Source organism: Bicyclus anynana, chromosome 12 (assembly GCF_947172395.1).
Source record: "Bicyclus anynana chromosome 12, ilBicAnyn1.1, whole genome shotgun sequence".
In the NCBI taxonomy this organism is placed as follows: Eukaryota; Metazoa; Arthropoda; class Insecta; order Lepidoptera; family Nymphalidae; genus Bicyclus; species Bicyclus anynana.
In genome coordinates, this window is record NC_069094.1 from 6,282,378 (window position 1) to 6,304,732 (window position 22,355).

Below are 22,355 nucleotides of genomic sequence, written 5' to 3' on the forward strand. Positions count from 1 at the left end.
CTCAACAAAACTACAATCTCACCTGATGGTAAGTGATGATGCAGTCTAAGACGGAAGCGGGACATATAGTGACATATATTGCAGTAGGTACTGTACTGTAATACAAAAAAAAATGAACTGGGTATAATTAAAGAAAATAAATAAAACACCTTTTTTCTGAGACGACAGTTTATTATTCCATTCAAATTAATATTACAACAAAATTTTAAGCATGTACCGGTTCTCGCACAACCTCAAATCAGGCCCACACATTAGTATAATTCGGGTATTATACATAACCTCATTAATAAATAACTTGGAATACTTTAACTACAATTTAGGTTACATTTAGGTAATTGCTTAACAAAAACCTCGCAAATGATACTATCACACTACCATTGATACCTAAGGCGCTTATTACACTGACGAATCAAGGTCAGGTAAGCGCTTATTACACTGACGAATCAAGGACGAAGCGAAGCCAGTTTCACGGCGATTAACATTTACACCAATTTAGCGCACCTGAGATTCTATTCAAAATTTCCAAAGGGTCCATTATGAATTAATTCAGAGATTCCCAAACTGTTTTATTTTAAAGACCACTTTCTAATTTAACTGGTTCCGGTGGACCCACTGCAAAATTTCAATCCAAAACTCGACAAAAATGTGATTAGCTGAATCAATACCACAAAATAATAACAGTTTAAAAATAAATAGTGAGAATTGATTATCTGCTTAGTTAATTAATTAATTGATTGTGCTGTGAGTGTATGACAAAAAACTGTCCAGGCAAAACGTCGTTCCAGCCAACTTTAATTTTTGATATCTAGTCACAGCACAAGGAAGCAATCAATTCCCCATTATTTTATTTAAAAACTCCCCATTCGGTATGAAACCAGATAAATCATCACATCACATCAACGTAGACCCCCGCCGAGTCTTCTGTAAACCCCTGGGGGTCCACTTGGACCACCTTGGGGAATCAATGAATTAATTGATTTACTAATGACCCAATGTTTTTTAATAATTTGGTATTCCAATAATTAGAAATAACATCAGGGCTGATAACACAGAAAGTTTGACCGTTATGTGTATAGCACCGTAGCACTCAACGGGTGAATAGAGGTTGCATTTTGTTTCATTTTTTCTTTCGTTTTGGTCTGAACCAATCACAATTGGTTCGGCCCTTTACGAGATATAGGGATGAAAGTAGGGAAGAATAATCGATTTTTGAAAAATGCATACGATGTTTGATGATGCGTTCGTTCACGCTCATGTAACACTAGCGGCTTGTTCACTAAACTATCGCTTCGCTTTAAACCCGCATATCGCCAGTGAGAGAACGCCATAAACCCCTACGATTAAAACAAGTCATACATAATCACAGTAATAACTTAAATTATTCTAAATGATATCACGTACAAACTTTAATTAACTATTATTATATTAGTGTAATTATATTTTTACACAACTGCTTTTCGAATTAAAACGCTAGATTATGAGGATGAGTAGTCGACAGTTATAGTAGGTACAATATAATAAAAAATGGAAATTGTATAGAAAATAGTAATGCATTGTTATTTCTTTAATCATCAAGAATATTTATGTATAAACCTGTGGTTACTAAAAACATTAGTTATGATATAACACTGCCAACAAAAACTAAACATACACGTATTTATAATGTAACTTATGTTCGAGAGTGATTGAATACTTTGCCTTTAAAATATTTTGACAATAAGGTTTACACAGCGAGTAATTGGATGTTTCAAACATTTCAGTTTATAAAACAATCATAATCATACATTAGATAATAGACGGAGAGCCAGCGACAACAGAACTTCGTGTTTTTATAAAAGCTGACACGTTTGTCGGCTCATGCTCCTACTGCTTAGAGAGTACCGTAACCAACTATGGAGGTTGGATCGTAGTAAAGATAGCAAGTTTCAAGTATTTTTTTTTATATTTTTATCGGCATAATATGAGAAATGATATCCCCATTCGCCAGACACTTGGCTTAATCAAATTCGCAAGTTTCAAATTAAATAATGTTTTTCAAAGGGTTGCCGCGAAGCTAAATTACTATCGACTGGGATATTCCCGTATATATTAGGTAGGTAGGTACATATTAGGTAGATATATTATGGATAATTTCTCATATTAAGCCAAGGAAAACATGACAAAATTACACTTTATACTTAGACGATTAATCCTTAAAACCTACTTCCAAAACCGCCACGGTCCAAACTTCATATTTGGCTACCGAACTTACTTATGGTAGGAGCATGAGGTGACAAACTTTCAGCTTTCATAAAATGACGGTCTAGAGTTCACGGGTTCTTAGGCTACGAGTGTAACATAGACTGGGAGTAACACACTGAGCTTGAAATCTGTCTGGATTAATGTAAACTAAAATAGAATTTCTCAGATTGAATAATATGCGTTCCGTTGGAGTCTTCCCACGTCTGGAAAGATCTTAATCTACTACTCCTGGTAGGCCCAAGGTGTTATATATTTCGAGGCGAGAGAATGACAAATGTCGAAAATATCGCTCTTTCGTTACGTTGGATCTGGAAACGTGAATGTTTCATAGACCCAAACCCAATAGTTTTTTGTGTCAATGAAAGACCATTGCGCATTATAAACTGTAAGTTACATGAAAATCGGTCAAATTGACAAAAACTCTTGTCAGATGAATGGATTACTACGCATTACATTAGTAGGTAAGCTATGCACGAATGTTGGGAATTTTTCAAATTTTTAAATTTTAACTCGTCAGTAAACTTCGAGTTACTTAAAAATTTGCCAAACAATTTTTCCAACATTATTTTGCTAATATTTTAAAGGTAGTAAACTTAGTTGCAGCCTGAGGATAGAATAATAAATTTCATCATTTTTATGACGTCTGTTGTCATTTAGTTATTCGTAAGAAAAAAAAGCAATACATTGCACAATATAAACTTGGTCTTATATTATACAAAAGTGGGATGTAACCGAGATTTTTATTAGCAATCTAGGGCATGAATCCAAAAAATGGTTAATAGATTGGTCCATTTGTTAAAAAAGCGTACAGAAAATATTTAGCGGATGGGACGTTATGGTAGATTGAAGTCTCTGAAATTTTAAAGCTATTAGGAGTTAACCATCAAACGAAATTACTGCAAACATCTCAAAGGTGTGTGCATTCAATTCGTTTTATAGTCGCATGTCGCAATCTAAATCAGTTTTTACAAGCAATTTTTAGTATCGGGCAATATACTATACACCTTTACTAGGTGTATAGCCTACGGCTGAGACTAGTTAGAGTCCACAACTAACGTAGACTGGCCCAATGACTGAAACATTAGTACAGTAGGACAACAAAACGTGCCGCGAGATATCTGAAGAGAAAAAGACAATGTCGACCAAAACCAAAAATATCGCCCTCTTTCGTCTCATCGCAACAAACGGACGAAAGACCTACTAGTTTGTAAATAGATAGATTGAGAACTCTAGCGATAATCGCGCAAAAGGTATTTGGACCGCACAAGTAAACACAGTAGCGTCTTAAGTTCTTTTTTATTTTATAAGGCGTTTTGTAATGGAATTCAAAAATAAGTAAAAACAACGTGAAATGTCACGGTTTCATTCACTCTCAATGTCACAATGTAAGTAATGACAATAAGAGCGGTTCAGACTATAGTATAATCATTAATCCTGCGAATTTTCTGACAGATGATAATGTCACTTTGTAAAATAATTATACCATATTTATTGTCATAGTGATGTTCTGTATAGGTAAAAAATAGTGCCTCAGATCATTCACTCTCAAAGAGGAATTTTGAACAGCATGTAAGCGCGTATGCTAATACGCGCAAAAAAATACTAGTCTGAAATCACCACAGATAAAACTTTTCGTCAAATCAAAGTTTTTTCCCACCCAATTTGATCATTGTTTCAGCGCTTGTCAAAAACTTGTCAAACGCTTGTTTAACGTAAAAGACAAGTTTGTCAAACATGTTTCATTGTTAATGGCCGACCATTGACCTCTTATAATAAAAGGACGCACAATGTAGAAATTTTCACTTAAAAACTGGCCAATTTTGCTTTGACAGTTTGAGAATTACAAGTAAAGAAAATTATATAAATATAGTCCAGTATCCAATAAAATCCCAAATTCAGAGCAAATTCAACCTTAAGGATTGAGTTTAAGGTTGAATTTGCAAATGCGACTATTTCAATTGAGAGCCAAGAAGTTGTGTTTGGCACTCATTGAGTGGGGACGTTTTTTGGTCGCTGATTGTGCATCCACTTTTTAATAGGAGATCGATGCACTTGGCTTATATAAATTACGTCCGTACAAAAAAAAATCACGTCAAAATGGAAAAAATCCAACAAACACACGCAACTAGCTGATATACAGTCAGCGGCCGAGTCTACATATTGTATGGACCATAGAAATCTTAATAGCTAGAAATGACGTGTCGCTTACGGATACAGCTCTATATCTATGTCGAGTGCGGAAACAAATACGAGATTTGAGACATACATTTATTTTTATACAATTGCACGCTATATGTTAGCGAAGTTATAATGAAGTTGGTTACAGGTGTCTTGAATTTTATTACTATGTATGTTTAGTTATTACGTACCAATAGCTTGCGATAGCTCGATATACATACTTCACTTTATGAAGGCTAAAATTTTTATTTTTATTCTCTACAAGTTAGCCCTTGACTACAATCTCACCTGATGGTAAGTGATGATTCAATCTAAGATGGAAGCGGGCCAACTTGTTAGGAGTAGGATGAAAATCTACACCCCTTTCGGTTTCTACAAGTCATTGTACCGGAACGCTAAATCGCTTAACGGTAGGCTGGTAACAAGCCACGGCCGAAGCCTCCCTCCAGCCAGACCTGGACCAATTAGAGAACCTCAACCGGCCCAGCCGGGGATCGAACCTAGGACCTCCATCTTGTAAATAACTGTGCCAAGAAGGCCGCCACTCCTACCATAGGCAAGTAAAAGTAGCCTTGAAAGATAGCATGTCTCACTGTCAAGGGTCCAACGATTGTAGCCATGTGACACGTAGATTCTCTTTCTACAATCGCAATCGCTTCGAAAACCAAAAAATGTAGACATTTGCTATCGACAGATCACGTGATCAACTTATCGATCGGATCTGTCATTCCCGTACATTTTTTTAGTTTTCGAAACGTTAGCGTTTGTAGAAAGAGAATCGACGTGCCATATGGCTACAGGTTTATTTTTAAATCCACCCATGGTAGAAGCATCGGCCAACAAACTTTCAGCCTTCATAAAGTGAGGTATGCTTGTATGCCTAGCATGCGACCAAGGACATTTATAGAAATGACGAGAAATGGACAAAATGTCGACCAGGACTCAGGAAAGAGATTGCGGTATTTTCCAGTTACTCCGCTATTGGCGTAAAACTTCGAGGTCATTGGTCAACATTTGTCTATTTGTCTTCACGTGTTATGTCGTTGGTCGCATGCCTATCGCAGCGTCTCGTATCAACACGTCTACGGTGCAGCGTGTGGTGTGTGGGCGGGTTCGGGCGCGCCTAGCCGGTGGCGCACTGCACGCGGTTGACGCCGGGGTGCTCGTCGTCCTCCTCGTAGGCGTGCGCGGCGTGCTGGCGGCGGCGGCGCGTCTCCTGCTCCGGGTCCAGCTCCACCAGGTGGCACTCCTCCGCCAGTTCGGGGATCTCAACCTGACAAAAAAAAAAGAATTTTCCAAATCGGTTCAGGCGTCCTCGAGTAATCGGTGCACATCATTGACCTCTTATAATAAAAGGTTGCACAACCATGTAGAATTTCACTTGAAACTGGCCAATTTTGTTTTGACACTTTTAGAATTATTGGTAAAGAAAATTATACCTAAAGGCCTTTAAATATAGTCCAATATTCAATAAAATCCCAAATTTAAAACAAATTCAACCTTAAGGATGGTGTTTAAGGTTGAATTTGCAAATGCGATTACTGACTACTATGAGTGCCAAGAATATCAACTGGGCTGTCACGGCTCTATGTAATAGGCTAGTTGACACTTTTTTTTAAAGGCCCTAAATTGTTCAATATCGTTCTACTAGATTGAAAAAAAATCATCAAATTTTTCGAGACGTGAATAATTTAATTTTTAAATATATTTTGACAATACGCGCCAAAGCACTGTCAGCCATGATAGTCTATATTTTATCGTTTCATGACATCACGTAAAAACTAAACCTAAACCAAACGGTTTCGTGTTTTTCAAAATACACAAGTAACATTGTGACGTCACAAAATTATTTAAAAATACATAATTTTTAAATTAAATTTTGTATGAAATCCTTTTAGTAATTAATATTCATATATTATCTCATGTACTAATGTACTATATGATTGCATTAAATTTGATATGGTACAACTACCCTATTGTTATTTTTAAAACTGAAAAGAACATTATAATATCTTACCATAGGTCGTGGGGGCAGACAGTTCTCCAATGCTGGAATGACTTCAGGTTGAATGGAGTTGGGGAAATTAACTAAGAATTGTATTATAAGCTGCCCTTTATCAAACGGATTTTTGTACATCGGCATCCCTGGAAAAAAGGCAAGAATTAAAATCTGTTTAAACTCTGACAAGCCCAAACCACTAAATTGATTTTAAAAATTCTTTCATCAATGGAAAGTAAATCATCAACAAGGAACAAACTACATTCTATCTGGGTAAAACCGCAAAGAGTCTGTTAGTATTCAATAAAATTTAAAGAATAATAATCGTAACATTGTAACATTTCCCTAACTAAAGCTTAGCAAAAAATCAAGTGTATCGATAACTACATAATTATAAAAGAATGGATTTTTTATCTATACAAATAACTGTAACAGGGCATATTCTGTACATTTTAGTTGAGAGCAGTATATATTTGATACTGAAAAAATTAATATTTTTTCATTTTTAACAGACACACAAAAATATAAAAAATATATATTTTTGTGTCCGTATTTAATGTTGACCGGTCATCACACTGAAACTACTGAATGAATTGAAATAAAACTTGGCATGATTTGAGACCATAATACGTAGATGATTAAGGAAACTTTTAGTCGCGAAAATTAAATCTTAACAAGTGAAACAGGGGTTGAAAGTTTGTATGGAAAGTCTTCATTTATCAATTTACATTTGTAAAAATTGGTACGTATATTACCAAATATATACTAAAAATAATGTAATGTAATTTTTAAAATTCTACCCCTGGTTGAAGTTAAAAAGTGGTTGAAATTTTTTAAATATAAATTGTTCATGTTTTGAGTAATAGTTTTGTAAAATTATTAGTGGACTATTTATTATACATAATAAATGGAAATTTTTAATAGGGCTTGAAAATTTACGTCGATATTCACGCGGACGAAATCGCGGGCGTCCGCTAATAGATTAATATGCATACTTTTTACAAATTTTATGCAATATTTAAAAAAAAATTTACACAGCAAGCATCTAACAAATAACAATAAATTTTCAAATGGTGTAGAAAAAATTGTGTGCAATCAACAATTTTAATTAGTAATTACCTTCATTCAAAACACACTTGACTTCTCCATGCTTAATAATCTCTCCGGGCAACACGGTGATCACAATGTCCCTGTCGTCCAATGTCCGGATCACCTTCTGGAAGCCGCACAGCGACTCCACCAGCTCAATATTAATCCTAATTATGAGGTCATTGCCAGATCTTTTGAATATCTGAAACATAATATTAATAATATGTGTTTATTTCCTTCCATATTACCTGCCTTGCTAGTTACCTAAGTCAAAACTATTCAATCATGATCAATAATGTTCATACAAACATGTTTTTCATGTCCTTTAGTAAGATCCTATTAGAACAGCTTTGGATAACTGTTCTAATAAAGAACTGGCTACAGTTCTAGTGAGGCTACAAGCTCTTTAAGCAAGTTAACAAACTAGAAACTCCATAATTTATAGTTAAAAATGAATAAGAATTTCTCAATGAAAAAATATAATTATTTTAACTCTTTTGACTAACTTTGTTACATAAGCTTTGAAACACATTATCTATGGACCTCCATTTTTAAAGTAATAAATGAAAATTGTAACTGACTTGTCAGGGGAGCCATTATAGCACGAGTGTTTTTTTTGTGCATTAAAGCCAAATTGCAAAATAGACAGTACGAGTGCTACAATCATTAATTATGTGCAGTGGCATACAATACTTTTTCTACCGCCATGTTATAAGAAATATAAGAATTAACAAAACTTGGTAAATAATCTATAATTGGGATTGGGCATAGCCTCCAAGATATGTCTCTTATTATTTGGAAGCGTCAATTTTTGTAACCAATGCCATGGAACTATTTAAAAATTTAAAAAAAATCGTTGTAGCACGGTTTACCCATATGGTAATGAACATTACCAAACAACCTGTGGGAATTAGCTTAGGAAATGGCTTTGTAGTATGGTTTGAGGTCTTATATTGAGTAGATATGGAAGTAGGTAGTAATATATATTTACACTATGGTCTAAAAATTCTACTTTGACGATAAATTACAGAAACAAGGAATAATTAAAGAATAATTACCTGGTGTTCCTTCTCGTCTAAAACAATAATAAGATCCCCGGCCTCTAGCTCGGGCTCCTGGTCCCCTTCGCCACTGAACACTATCTTCTGTCCGTCCGTCATGCCTTTGTCTACGTGCACTTCGAGAATTTTGCGGTCACGCACAGTTTTGCGTCCCTGAAAATTTAAATTGTGTTCAATTCAACATATAGACACTAATGTTTAATTAAATAATGGAACATTCTTCTTTGGCCCGTTACTCTCATGTGTCTTCAGATAGTGAAATTGTTCGTTCAGTCAGTATATTAATATGTATTGCGTTTTTTTGTTTTAATTTCAGTATTCAGTCCAGAGTACCTAGAAATAGACATTAAAAGGACAGCTGGAAAACAGTGGAGGAAAAAAGCCACAGACAGAGAAAACTGGTCATCTCTGGAGGAGGCCTTAACCCTCAAATAGAGGGGATCGCACTAATTTTTTTAAAACTTTATATATGTATATAGTGTAAGTACATTCTCAAGTAAGTTAACTTACTTGAGAATGTACTTACAAAAATTATAAAATTGTAATTTATTTTCGTTTTGTAACAAAATTATAATTTTATTAACCTAATTCTACATATTATCTACTATAAGTTCAAGTGTATAATTTACTTCTGTGCGAAATAAAAGGCTTTTTATTTTATTAATTTTATTTTATTATTCAGCCCAGAGTTAGGAAGTTGGTGGTGTTTCACCTCGTGCCTCGGAGAGCAATTGTAGCCGTCGTTTCCGGTCATTATCAATAACATCTGATAACAATCGTTTAAAGAATCAAACATTACAGCCCTAAGCCTAAGCTCTAAGAACTGAAGCAGTATGGTGAGATAATCTAATCCGTGTTAGAAACGACCTTCACACATCTATTTAATAGATGCATAGTGTTTTAAATTTAATATGATTCAAATGCGGGCGTATAAAACAAATAAAATTGAATGTCAACTACATCAGTAAAATTGGCCTATACGTAAATCTTAACTAACATCTTAACATTGACATGAGTAATGGTCTAAGATCCCACTTCACAAATATATACCCTCATCTGTTCTTTAATAATGATAAGAAAAATATTCACAGTGACAGATTGCGAATAGGTTGCTAAAATTACACCCGGTGAGTATTAAATGATAAAATTTTGTGAAAATGTAAATATTTTTTATAATTTTTTTTCTTATCCCATAAAAATAACATATGAGGGTAGGTATATAGTCCTTATGCCGGATTTCGTACTATAAGAGGATCACGGCAACGGATACTGATCATATATGTCGCCGGGGAAGCTTGGCTCACTGAAGGCTCTATGGCCTCAGACCTAATAGTTGTCATGTTTGCTCTGTGGTTATTTCGAATCGACTTGTTATCTAGTGGTCTGATCATTTTGCAGTCAAAATACTGTTCCGTTTTGATTTGATTAATAATTGGTCTCTCAAGTAATGATGACAGTTGACAGCAGTAGAAAAGAAACTCTTTAGGTTCTGTGTTGAGATTTTGCTGTCGTAATGGTCAGCAAAATCTACGTTAATTAATTTAATAAATTTAGAATCAAGTTTTCATGTAATTAGGTTTTGATTATTTACTCTTGAAGTAATTAAGATTGTAAAACGTTACCACCATAACGAACGTGGCGGCGATCGACCAATAGGAGATCACGTAACTCTCATCCAATGGCATCGCGTCCCAAATGGCGCGTACGCGTGTACCGTCACTGTGTATTCACTCTAGTGAGGCATCCTGCCTCCGTCTGTCTCCGTAGTCTGCTGATTTAGTAATTCAGTTCTAATCGCGTTTTTAAGATGGAATAATCGTCTTCTACTTGTTAAGTATAGTGAAATAGTGAAGTGTTAAGTAGTGTTATTAAGAAAAGGAAAGTGATTAGTGACTTGGGCTATTAATTGGTTCAATTCTTTGTTGAGCAGCTTGAGGCGTCATGCTGCTTGTTGCGTTAGTGATTTTGTTCGATAATGTTTCGTGATGAAGTAATTATTGATCTTAAATTGTTTACTGTGGGCATGGAGAGCATGTCGGGCAGGGTTGGTGAGTGTTTACTAGTATTAAAAGGCGCCTTTAAACCACACCCAATGGTCACAAGTCCTGGGACTTGCTCGATGTACTTCCTCTACCACAACTACCAGGGTAAAATAGTAAAATTAAGAGTAGTATTGTGTAAGCGATTAGTGAGGTTAAGCATAGCATACCTATTGTAATTGGCAGAGCCGATGACCAAGGTTAGGTCAGCGGTTCTGTCCATATTTTTATTAATGACTCTACGCATTTTTACGACATCAGAAGTGGTATCGCTCCAGTGATCCCTTTCTGCCGGTCAATCTGTACCAAATCCTGACATTGACAATGAAAGTGCAACTTTATTTGTAATTTGTGAAATTCCTGATGAAATTAATTTTATTTGATAACTACCCTCACTTTTTCTTGTGGTAACTAAGTTGGACTTAAAACCGTAAAATAGTTTTGACAATTTAATATTGATGCGTCATTGAGTTGAATCGGCAATGGTTGCCGTGATGCCCGTGTCGCCATATCGCATCCAAATAAATAATGTAATAACGTAAAAGACAAAGAGAAAACAAAAGAAAAAGAAAAAGAAAAAAGAAAAAAAAATAAAAAAAAATCGAGAAATGTTCATTACGTTGCAAACTTATTACGTTACTTTTAAAATTTATCGTTTGCAAACGTTATGCGTTTGCAAGTCGAGTACTTTTAGTTAAAAACCGCGACGGTTTGAGCCGAGTGTGCGAATCTTTTACCGATAATTTCAAAATAGATATTGCGTTTATGTGGCTTACGGCATTTTCCTTAGTTAGATTGCGTCTCTTACTTTTCATTTAATTCAGATTGTACCAAGGGTTTACTTTAAGAACTTCTCCGCCTCTTTACATCCCCAAAATAAATTATTGATGATGGAAGACAATTCCTCAGAAGCTCCAAGACTTATTGTGACAGGCATTGCAACGAACTACACATAGTGACTCCAGGTAACGAAATACTATCTTTGGTTATTTGCAATGCTCTTTTTACTGTAAAGTACATACAATATTTGGTATAGCTTCGTTAACACTTCTTGTATGTAGTCAAAATTGGGTAGTACCTAAACTTCTTAATCTAGTTGACTTTGACAGTAGGGTCATCGATATAGAAGCCCTGCATGTTTACATCCAAAGTAGAATGGCCGAGGCGGTGGTAAAAAAAAAACCACTATTAGTAAGTAGACTACTTGGTTTTAATTAAAAACAACCAAACGTCGCTTCACCTTTGTTTAGCAATCCTTATAGTGAAGTACACAGAGTGCTCAAGAGCAGTATCTGGTCGTCATTGGAGGCCTTGCAGGGTCACAGATAACCAATTGAGGCGACCTGTTCGCCCTGGTGATCTTCTGGCGGCCGTACCGCCTCTGGTATCAACGGTGTCAAACGTCTAACGCCACTACAGCCGCGCAGCCCGCTACTACTTCTGCAGTCGTTGCAGCCTGCGGCTATTGCGACCGCTGGAGCTGGCGTGCTGCCTGTGTCGTCTACTACATCGACCACTGCGTGGACTATTTATTCCCGGTGAATATAGTTTCAATTATTTTAACATTTACACAAACATCATCACAAACACTTTAAAAGAAAGAGTAATGAGAATACTTATAATTTTACTTATTGGCGGCGTGGAGTCGTTTATAACTAATAAAAGATGCCATGTGGCACTCAAAAGATGTCGTTGGCGTATGGAGCCGACCAGCGACCACCAAAAGATGCCATGTGGCACTAAAAATATGTCGTTGGCGTATGGAGCCGACCAGCGACCACCAAAAGATGTCGTTGGCCTGAGGTGCCTTGTATAACGACCAACCTTGTCTATCCCCTGTGGACCACGGCGCTAGATAACCGCTTAGCACCACAGCATCGACCTTCCCAAACTCCCCTAGAGCCTTCGACGTGGATCTATCTCACCTGATTCCCTACCTATACTACACACCACGTTATAACTGTATTCATATGAAAATTATGAGCAGTGTCTACGTGTACACTTAAAACACAACATACTTACTTATTTTATAATTATAATATTTATCTGTTGTCGCGTGGAGCGAGCAGTGTCAATATAAATTATTATTACCTGTTGTCGCGTGGAGCGAGCAGTGTACATATGAATCATTAGCTGTTGTCGCGTGTAGCAAGCAGTGTCAATATGAACTTATAAATATTCTCTTTCTCAACATTCATAGCAAGTTTGTGTTGTCACACTCCTTATAGTTCAGCCTTGTCACGTTCAGCCAAGATAACTAAACATTTTAATTTTAGATACTAAAGTTCAGCCTTGTTTAAGGTAACTAACTATTCGAAAAACACAAGTTTCTAGATTCAAACAAAGCCTAGGTTAATTGTGAAAGTACCTAGCTTCAGATTTTTTTTTTTTTTTTTTACAGAAAAGAACTGGAGGCGCTGCAGAGCACGCACCGCACGTCAGTATGGCCGTGTCGCCGGGGAAGCTTGGCTCACTGAAGGCTCTATGGCCTCAGACCTAATAGTTGTCATGTTTGCTCTGTGGTTATTTCGAATCGACTTGTTATCTAGTGGTCTGATCATTTTGCAGTCAAAATACTGTTCCGTTTTGATTTGATTAATAATTGGTCTCTCAAGTAATGATGACAGTTGACAGCAGTAGAAAAGAAACTCTTTAGGTTCTGTGTTGAGATTTTGCTGTCGTAATGGTCAGCAAAATCTACGTTAATTAATTTAATAAATTTAGAATCAAGTTTTCATGTAATTAGGTTTTGATTATTTACTCTTGAAGTAATTAAGATTGTAAAACGTTACCACCATAACGAACGTGGCGGCGATCGACCAATAGGAGATCACGTAACTCTCATCCAATGGCATCGCGTCCCAAATGGCGCGTACGCGTGTACCGTCACTGTGTATTCACTCTAGTGAGGCATCCTGCCTCCGTCTGTCTCCGTAGTCTGCTGATTTAGTAATTCAGTTCTAATCGCGTTTTTAAGATGGAATAATCGTCTTCTACTTGTTAAGTATAGTGAAATAGTGAAGTGTTAAGTAGTGTTATTAAGAAAAGGAAAGTGATTAGTGACTTGGGCTATTAATTGGTTCAATTCTTTGTTGAGCAGCTTGAGGCGTCATGCTGCTTGTTGCGTTAGTGATTTTGTTCGATAATGTTTCGTGATGAAGTAATTATTGATCTTAAATTGTTTACTGTGGGCATGGAGAGCATGTCGGGCAGGGTTGGTGAGTGTTTACTAGTATTAAAAGGCGCCTTTAAACCACACCCAATGGTCACAAGTCCTGGGACTTGCTCGATGTACTTCCTCTACCACAACTACCAGGGTAAAATAGTAAAATTAAGAGTAGTATTGTGTAAGCGATTAGTGAGGTTAAGCATAGCATACCTATTGTAATTGGCAGAGCCGATGACCAAGGTTAGGTCAGCGGTTCTGTCCATATTTTTATTAATGACTCTACGATTTTTACGACATATATGCTAAGAATAATTACAAGCACATTTGTGATAGGAAATATAAACAATCTTATTTATACAAATTCTTCACAGAAGGGCTTTTAGATCGGGATTTAGATGGGAACTTAAGAGTACTGCATCGCTAGGATTTAAATTAACTTACCTAAAACTGATTTAAACGCGAGTTGTCAATATGATACATACTTATGAAATGAATCACACTCACAGCATAGAACTTTCATAGCGTTGCAGTGCCAAAAACGATGACACAACTATTTCAAGAGATAAGTACATGTTATACTTATTAATCTGAATCCTAAGGCACGTAAGGTGACCCAACTAGGTTGATAAATGTCGTGTTAGCAGCATCTCTTATGACTACGGTAATAAGAGATGCTGCTATATAAAAATAAGTGCCGTGATAGCTCAGTGGATATGACCTCTACCTTCGATTTGGTGGGCCTAGGTTCGAGTTCAAACCAGATTTCAATTTTTTTTTTATTTATTTAATTATACTTCATTGCACGAAACAAAAACAACAACAAAGAAAACAAAAGACAATTTGAATCTTATATAAATTAAGAGTATGCTAATAGTAAAGCAATTTTTTAAAAGGAACAGGTTATCTGCGATCATTACTTTCAGAGCTACAGAGATTGAAAGGGTCAGATATGCGGCGCTGCCGCGGATCCCTGAAAAACGCCCCATACAAAATGGCACAAACGATTTGTATGTGAGTTCAAACAAAATTATTAATATCTTTGTTATTTGTGCGTTTATGTTTATAGTTCCTGTATTAAAAAATGTCACATTTAATGTAAGGAAGCTAAAACTGTGTGAATTTTCATTTAATTACGATAAAAGATTTTTAATAGTTTTTGAAAATTTATAATCTCATTTATTTTGCAAATATCCAGACAATCATTATTTTTTATGTATAAATTATTTAATATTGACCTTATTTACCCGAATGTATCATAAAAATCAATATATTCAAACCTAGTCATCATCCCCATTCTCTACTTGTGACATCTACCAACCCGTATTGGGCCAGCGTGATGGACTATTAATTAGCCTAACCCTTCTCATTCTGAGAGGAGACTCGTGCTTGACAGTGAGCCGAAAATGGGTTGATAATGATGAATAAGAGACGCTGATAACATCATATAATTCATACTATAGTCCACTGTCTTGTTGCTTAAGTGGTTAGCCTATGTTGTTTCTGATCACAAGGTCCTGGATTCAATACCTGGGTCAGGCTATATGAGATTTTCTTTGTTCTAAGAAACTTTCAGTGATAATTCTCAGCCTGCAGTTGGTGGTGTTACACTCCCATGCCTCGGATAGCACATTAGGCGGTTGATCCCTTTTATATTAACATCTGATACTTAGAACCGGATGACATTTGTTACATATAGAATCTAAATTTCGTATATGTCAACTAGCATACATCAAGGATAGTGGAATAAGCATGCTGGCCTCTAGTGAGCTATTAAAATATACTGATAAGAATGATATTGTAGTTAAGGGCTATATTTGTCATCAAATACAAATACATAGTACCTACATAATACATATTCTTGAACAGATGTTAATTAGAGCAATTAAATCCGAGAACGGCTTGATATAGGTATTTTAATCATACTTTAATTTTATTATAATCACATACAGAATAGATTTTTAAAAAAGAAAAAATAAATAAATCATTTATTGAGCTAAAAACATTTTTCATACAAATATAGGTTGAAACGGCAGTTGCGCTAAAATCTTTAAAGGATTTGGTGTTACAACTGCCATCTCTTCACGAACGAAGATTTGAATAAGGATAAACCCTAGGGAATAGTCAAAATCTCCAAAATAGTTGCTTTGTAACTTGTCATTTATTTGTGGCGGACCTACGGTTTGAAAGGGAGATCAATCGGATGGAAAATTACTATTTTAGCTAGTTATTAACCCTACATTTTATTAACTTTGTTAGCAAGTAACTACTTGTATGTAATGATAAAAACAGCAATAAAGGTTTATTTTATTTTATTTATTTTATCATTTGTGTTATCGTTTTAAAATGTAGTTTATATAAAAAGTGGTCTGTTGCAGGACAATGTCTGTCGGTTCAGCCTCTGACAAATAGATTTCAATTCAATTAATCATTGTGGCTTTCTTTTGTGCCAACTAGGCACAGCTACAAATAGATTTACAACCTGCCGATCTATTTCTGATGTTATGCTTATTGTATTGCGTTTAAACCAAGTTCTTAGCTATGTGTGACGTGAATGTGGAAATACGATATTATCTTGACGATAGCTATATGACGTCATATTGCTATCGACAAGACAAACTAGACGTCATATACGACACCATATTTGCATTACGTAAAAACGCACACATCTGTGCGTATTTACGTAATGCACACAAAATGTATGATAATAATTTTATAAATACATTAGCACTCTCGCTGGACTTTAGCTTTTTTATAACAAACATTTAAATAAAATAAATCTGTAAGTTTGTATGTGTGTGAAACTGCAAAAATCCTACTAATATTATAAACGCGAAATTAATATTGTTTATATTAAATTTGATTTGAGTCAACTACCCTTTCAAGCACCGCCCGCGTCACTTAGTCTATGAGCGTGACCCAAATAGCCAATATTCATTTATTTCAATTAGGCTTAGTTTCCAAGCACTTTCGAAATGTCAAGTATTAATATTATAAAATTATGGTGATAATAATTAGTCGAAATCTTAAATTAACGAGGATCCCAAACGCGCCTTGGTCCGAGAAGAGCCCACAACAAACTCAGCCAGGTTCGCCATTCACCATCACCATTTAACAATAGGTATATAAGTAGCCAGTTATGTAATACATTTGATTTCCAAGCTTTTGGCGTTTAGATATATAGTCATTAACATTATAATACGACTTTACTAAAGCTTGCATTCAATAAAAACTTTGAACTTGTTGAGAGGTTGTCAAAATTGTTCTGTGTCGAAACTTATTCAAATTATTTTTACAAAAAAAGATATTTACCTGACAAACTTTGCAGCGATCCTTGGGGTCGATGATCTCCCTCTGTCCCCTGCACTCGCTGCACACGGTCTGGATCTGCTGGATCATGCCGGGGCCCAGCTGCTGGATCTGGACCTGCATGCCGGTGCCACGACACGTGGGGCACACTTGCACTGCACCCTAAGCAAAAAAAAAATCTATTTGAGACTGCTCTCCTATATATATACCCTCTCTTACGGGATGTGGACATATAATAAAATGAAAATTTTGAAAAACCACTGAATGTCATGAAATTATTTACACTCTCGATCAAGTCATCAATATTCTCTTTCAGTGAGCTTTGATTTGAGACCGCTAGACTCTAGTATATTTGCAGACATTGTTGTCTTTCCCCACATTCACCCAACACAACTTTTAAACGGCTCAACCGTTTTTCATCAAACATCTCTAAGAACACTCTGAAATCTCTTCATCCGTTCAGGAGCTTATAACACCCCTCTTTAAGAGAAGCTCTTTGGCATCTGAGTCTGTTATTATAGCCTCCCAATTTAGGGTTAGTCTTTCTAGTGAATAATTCTTTTAACTCCTCTACATTATTAAAATTGCTCAAAATTTTATATGTATCTATCATATACTTGTAGTTGACAGTTGTTCATTATCAAGTTTTAAATCCTTAGACAATAATAATCACAGTAGCCAGACTAGTAAAATAGTTGCCCTGCATTAATTAGTCAAAATAATTAAATACTTCATGTAGGTAAAAATAAAATAAAAGTTACATTAAATTACATATTTCTTAAAGTTCAGGAATATTAAACCTTCCATTTTCCACGAAGGAAATAAGTACATATATACATATTTATTTGTATAGTGCAGACTGCTATTCCGTTGTTATATAACCTGCATTCAATATCCCCAAAATGTGATAGCACAAACCAAAATTTTCACTGACAATAACAGACTAGTTCTTGAAAACAAACATATACACAATGACACTAACCTTTTTCCCACCTCTGCCTTCGCACTTCTCACAAATGACATTCTTCTGCAGCGCCAACTTCCGCACAGCACCTTTGTACAGCTCCTCCAGTGTGACGGACAGTTGGTGTATGACGTCCTTGCCCTTGCGCTCCCGGCCGCGCCGTCGGCCGCCGCTGAAGCCGCCACCGAAGAACATGTCGAACAAGTCCATAGGTGACGAGAAGCCACTGCCGCCAGCTCCGCCTTCTTTCAAGGCTTGTTCACCACCTATCCAATTCAATTTACATTAAACTATTTGAATATTTTTTATTGGGGTATGACAAAAAGCCACCAACAGAAGCTGAGGGAATGCCAACATGGGATGGAAAGGAGCATGTTGCATATAAAGCTAAAGGACAAGTGGAGTTTAAAGAAAATCCGGAAAGCCACTGGTGTTACAGATGTTTTTAAAATGATAAAAAGGCTGAAGTGGCGCTGGACGGGACATGTGATGAGATCCCCGAAAGAAAAATGGTCCAAAGAGGTCATGCAGTGGTACCCCAGAGATGGGAAAAGGAGGCAAGGGCGACCACATAAGAGATGGGAGGATGACCTGCCGAAAGGATGGCGAGGAAAGGCCAGAGATCGAGTAGAGTGGAAAAGTCTGGAGGAGGCCTATGTCGAAGGACAACCTGATGTCTCTAGTATATAAATTAAATAATAGTATTAAGTATATTGTATGTATCCAGCAATCAGAGAATAAAGGCTATTTTTATTTATTTATTTTATTTATTTATTTGAATATTTAGGCATCACACATATTATGGAGAAAATCTAAAGATTATCACTGGCAGGTATATTGTTGCTAATTGACCCTATATAGTGCTATAGCTTGCCAAATTTGTTCGTAACACTGCCGATGTTGCGCGCGGGCCGGGGGGCATGTAGCGATGAATGAAAATCCCACGACTGATGCACGTCACTTCCCAGCACGCACGACACCGCACCTACACAGTCTTTGCCCCTGTTGCCAGCATATCATGGAGAGTTATCAACAAACTTGCCAGACTATAGTCAATCAATCAGTGTGCGATCAGAAATGTTCGAGTCAACTATTATTGTTCCGATAGTTGTTTCAATCAATGGTCTCATAGGGAAAATCTAAAGAAGCATTCTCTTAACTGCTGGATCAAGGGTTGGATACAGACGGCAGTGATTCTTGAGACGGCTCATATTTTGCCTAACTCTGATGCCCTGACCACCAGTTGGGCAATCAAATGTCCCACAGCGGGAGGGTTAATTTTTTTTATAAAATTTTAATAGTGTTTTGTATTGTTTAAACATTTTTAATAATAAAAAAAAGGTTATATTTAGGTGTTTGAGAGTTCACTGTGAGAGGTGTTTATATTCTGCCGGCGATGGCAAGGCATACTTTGAAGAATGATTTTTTAGGATAATAAATAAAATTATAAGGTGGTGTTGAGAAAAATAAATAATTTAGATACACATTCTACATTTGGCTTAAGAATATTAGTATACCTAATGTGTGCAGAGAATGTGACACTCCTTCCAGTATAGAGTAAACAATGGTGTTCTTGGCACAGCAACTTTATAAAGTATTTGATTTGAACCCATTTATAGGACCTAAATTGTAATTTTAATTCATCAAAAAATTCAAAGTATTCAGTTTTTTTTTCCTACAAGAAATTGACAAGCCTAGTTCATAAATTAGAAACAGTTCAATAAATCTGTTTGTATAAATGTAAAACATATTCAGCCCCAAGGCTTTATTCAAATTTATTATAAACAATATGAAGGAAGTGTATTTAAGTTTACTTAAACAAAGAACAGTTCAACTTTATACATATTTATTTTTACACAATGTAAATAAATTTAATAGTCCAATCCTTAGAGTGTTAATGTCAGCTGAAGAACATTCACAAATGTACTGCAAGGATCTGTTGTTTCATATAATTACAGGGACCTGATAATTTAGCCCCTATCTACTTGTATTACATCCACATACTCCTATGTAGTCTGATGTGCCTACCATTGTTGAATTGAGTACATAAATATTATTTAATTAATTTAAGCAAATCTTTAATTATGTAATTACATACATCTATCAATTAATTATGTAGATGTGTACTTTAAGTAGAATCTTGTATTTAACTTCTTAAAATGCACCAGACCAGTTTCTAACCTACACCCTCTGGAATCGCAGGCAGAGGTCATATCCACTGGGCTATTATGGCTCTTTGCACTAGTGACAGTGCAGACATGCAAAATATTAGTCAAATTACCTGGGATCAGTTGTAATATTATAACTGTTAATATTTATTCAGTGTTGTAACCTAATGAATTGAAGATAACTTATACCTAAAAAAGATCTTTACTCCTATTGCCATAGTTATTTTGAAATAGTGTCAGGGAAGCACTACTTGTAATACATTCTTGAACATAAGGTGCACTTAACATCAGGTGAGTGACTCACTCATTATCTTAAGAATTTGCCTAAAAAACTCATAATATTGAAATTGATCCACATACCTTGATCATAAATTCTTCTCTTGTCTGGATTTGACAGCACTTCATATGCCTGTGAGATCTGTTTGAACCTCTCGCCTTCATTTGGGTTTTTGTCAGGGTGGTACTTTAAAGCCAATTTTCTGTATGCTTTCTTTAGTTCATCATTTGTACAGTTGGGCTTCACACCCAGAATATCATAATATGTGGTTTCCTTCACCATCTTGATGTCTAAAAAAATAATTAAATAGTTATATACTTAAAGTAAATAGTTTTAGAAATTGGATAATGTTTTCTTTTTTAATAAACTTGGTGTATATTAGAAAACACATTTCATAAAAATTTAACAAACATGTTATTTATAGAGTTAATAGACAAAGTTTGCTAGTAAATATAAACAAAATATATTAATCGCAGATTGTGATAAATTCCATAAATAAAAACAATTAAATGAATTTCCTACTGGAGATATCTGCAACTCCATTTATGTGAAATTTTGTTTTCCACAAATCAAATCAGCCATGGATTTTTTTAAATAGTTGAAGAAGAAAGAGTAACAAACATACACACACACTTATAAACAAACTTTTACCTTTATAACATAATGGTCAATTACAATGTTAGCAAAGCATTATAGCAATAATTATTTTTTGATTATTAGAAGCATGGCTACTACATTTTATAAGACTTCCTGTTAGACAATTTAACTTAATTGGATATATCCGAATTCTTATAATCTTTGTATTGTAAATCCAGTCATATAATCAGTTTTCAATGGAGTAAAACTGTTAAAAGCAGTATCTTGAAAGATATTGTTTCATAGCCATAGTTTGTAAATCATAACCTATAAGTTATAAACACACTATGCCAAGCCTTGAGTTTTATACTGTGTCTATAAAAGTTCCAAGTAATTAAACAATAGTTACATTCTAAATACATTTATTGCAAATCAGTAATGATTATCGTGATAATTACAACAAATACGTGAATTATTAACCACAAAAATATGAAACAGTACAATCGATAATCAGCTAATTAAATTATTATATGGCAAAAATTACAATTTAATTTGATTTATTATCTTGCGATTCAAACTTATAATTTAGAACGGAATTGTGAAAATTTTGTGATGTAAATTCCCGTAATTCTTTATCGCCACGCCAATTTCACTAAACCATGATTATATATATTTTCTAGAATAAATTATTCATATGTATAATGATGAAATAGTTTTTAAACACACGAAAGAACGGTCCATAAAATAAATTCTCTCATGTACCTATTTTTTATTGAATTTTTTTATCAAATTTCAAAGATGATCGATTTTTAATTTCTTACCTTACTTAAATTATAATCCAGTAATAGCACTCCACTACACAATTATAATAACGTAAACAGGTAAACTAAATTCCTAATTTTGATAATCACTCAATGCACAAGTTTAATTTCCTGAAAGTTCAATTTTTAACTTGAATGAAACAAACGAGAGTCAATTTATTCGAATGACATTTACGATACAGTCACAGCCAGAGAGAAAATTTTCTACATTACGTATACGTACAAAGAGATTTTCTAGGGTGTTCGTCAAATGACGATACGAATTACGATATTCACTTCACTTATTACCTTCTATTTCTAGTCGAGTTGTTTCTATGCTACCGCCTCCCTACCTCGTATTCATTCGAGAATTTTCTGTAAAACGTTCCTTTACACATAAATTTCTTTGTTTAAATTACTGATATTCTATTTTAACAGCAATGTAAAATTTATATAATATACCTGTTACTATTATTTTTCTTTTAATA

At 35.1% G+C, this 22,355-nt stretch overlaps 1 protein-coding gene and 1 long non-coding RNA gene across 2 annotated transcripts; one reads left to right on the forward strand and one right to left on the reverse strand.

The window, feature by feature from the left end:
* Positions 1-150: 150 nt before the first annotated feature.
* On the reverse strand, positions 151-22,179 carry LOC112047806 (dnaJ homolog subfamily A member 1). The gene is made up of 8 exons (XM_052884687.1): positions 21,889-22,179; positions 20,575-20,781; positions 18,065-18,312; positions 17,086-17,244; positions 8,566-8,721; positions 7,538-7,709; positions 6,437-6,564; positions 151-5,692 (listed from the first exon to the last, which is right to left on the reverse strand). Exons 2-8 carry the CDS (start codon positions 20,771-20,773, stop codon positions 5,543-5,545), a joined length of 1,212 nt encoding a protein of 403 aa, XP_052740647.1. The 5' UTR covers positions 20,774-20,781; positions 21,889-22,179; the 3' UTR covers positions 151-5,542.
* On the forward strand, positions 9,858-13,226 carry LOC128198575 (uncharacterized). Its single transcript, XR_008251318.1, has 2 exons — positions 9,858-12,145; positions 13,009-13,226. It is a non-coding gene; the product is annotated as an uncharacterized LOC128198575 (long non-coding RNA).
* Positions 22,180-22,355: the final 176 nt, after the last annotated feature.

Bases quoted from the DNA above. Each gene is read 5' to 3' on its own strand.
- LOC112047806 (XM_052884687.1), bottom strand. From the start codon at position 20,773: ATGGTGAAGGAAACCACATATTATGATATTCTGGGTGTGAAGCCCAAC. The intron at 17,245-18,064 runs GTTAGTGTCATT...TTTTTTGCTTAG, and splicing joins AAGGCAGAGGTGGGAAAAAG to GGTGCAGTGCAAGTGTGCCC. The intron at 5,693-6,436 runs GTAAGATATTAT...TTTTTTTGTCAG, and splicing joins GTCTGCCCCCACGACCTATG to GTTGAGATCCCCGAACTGGC.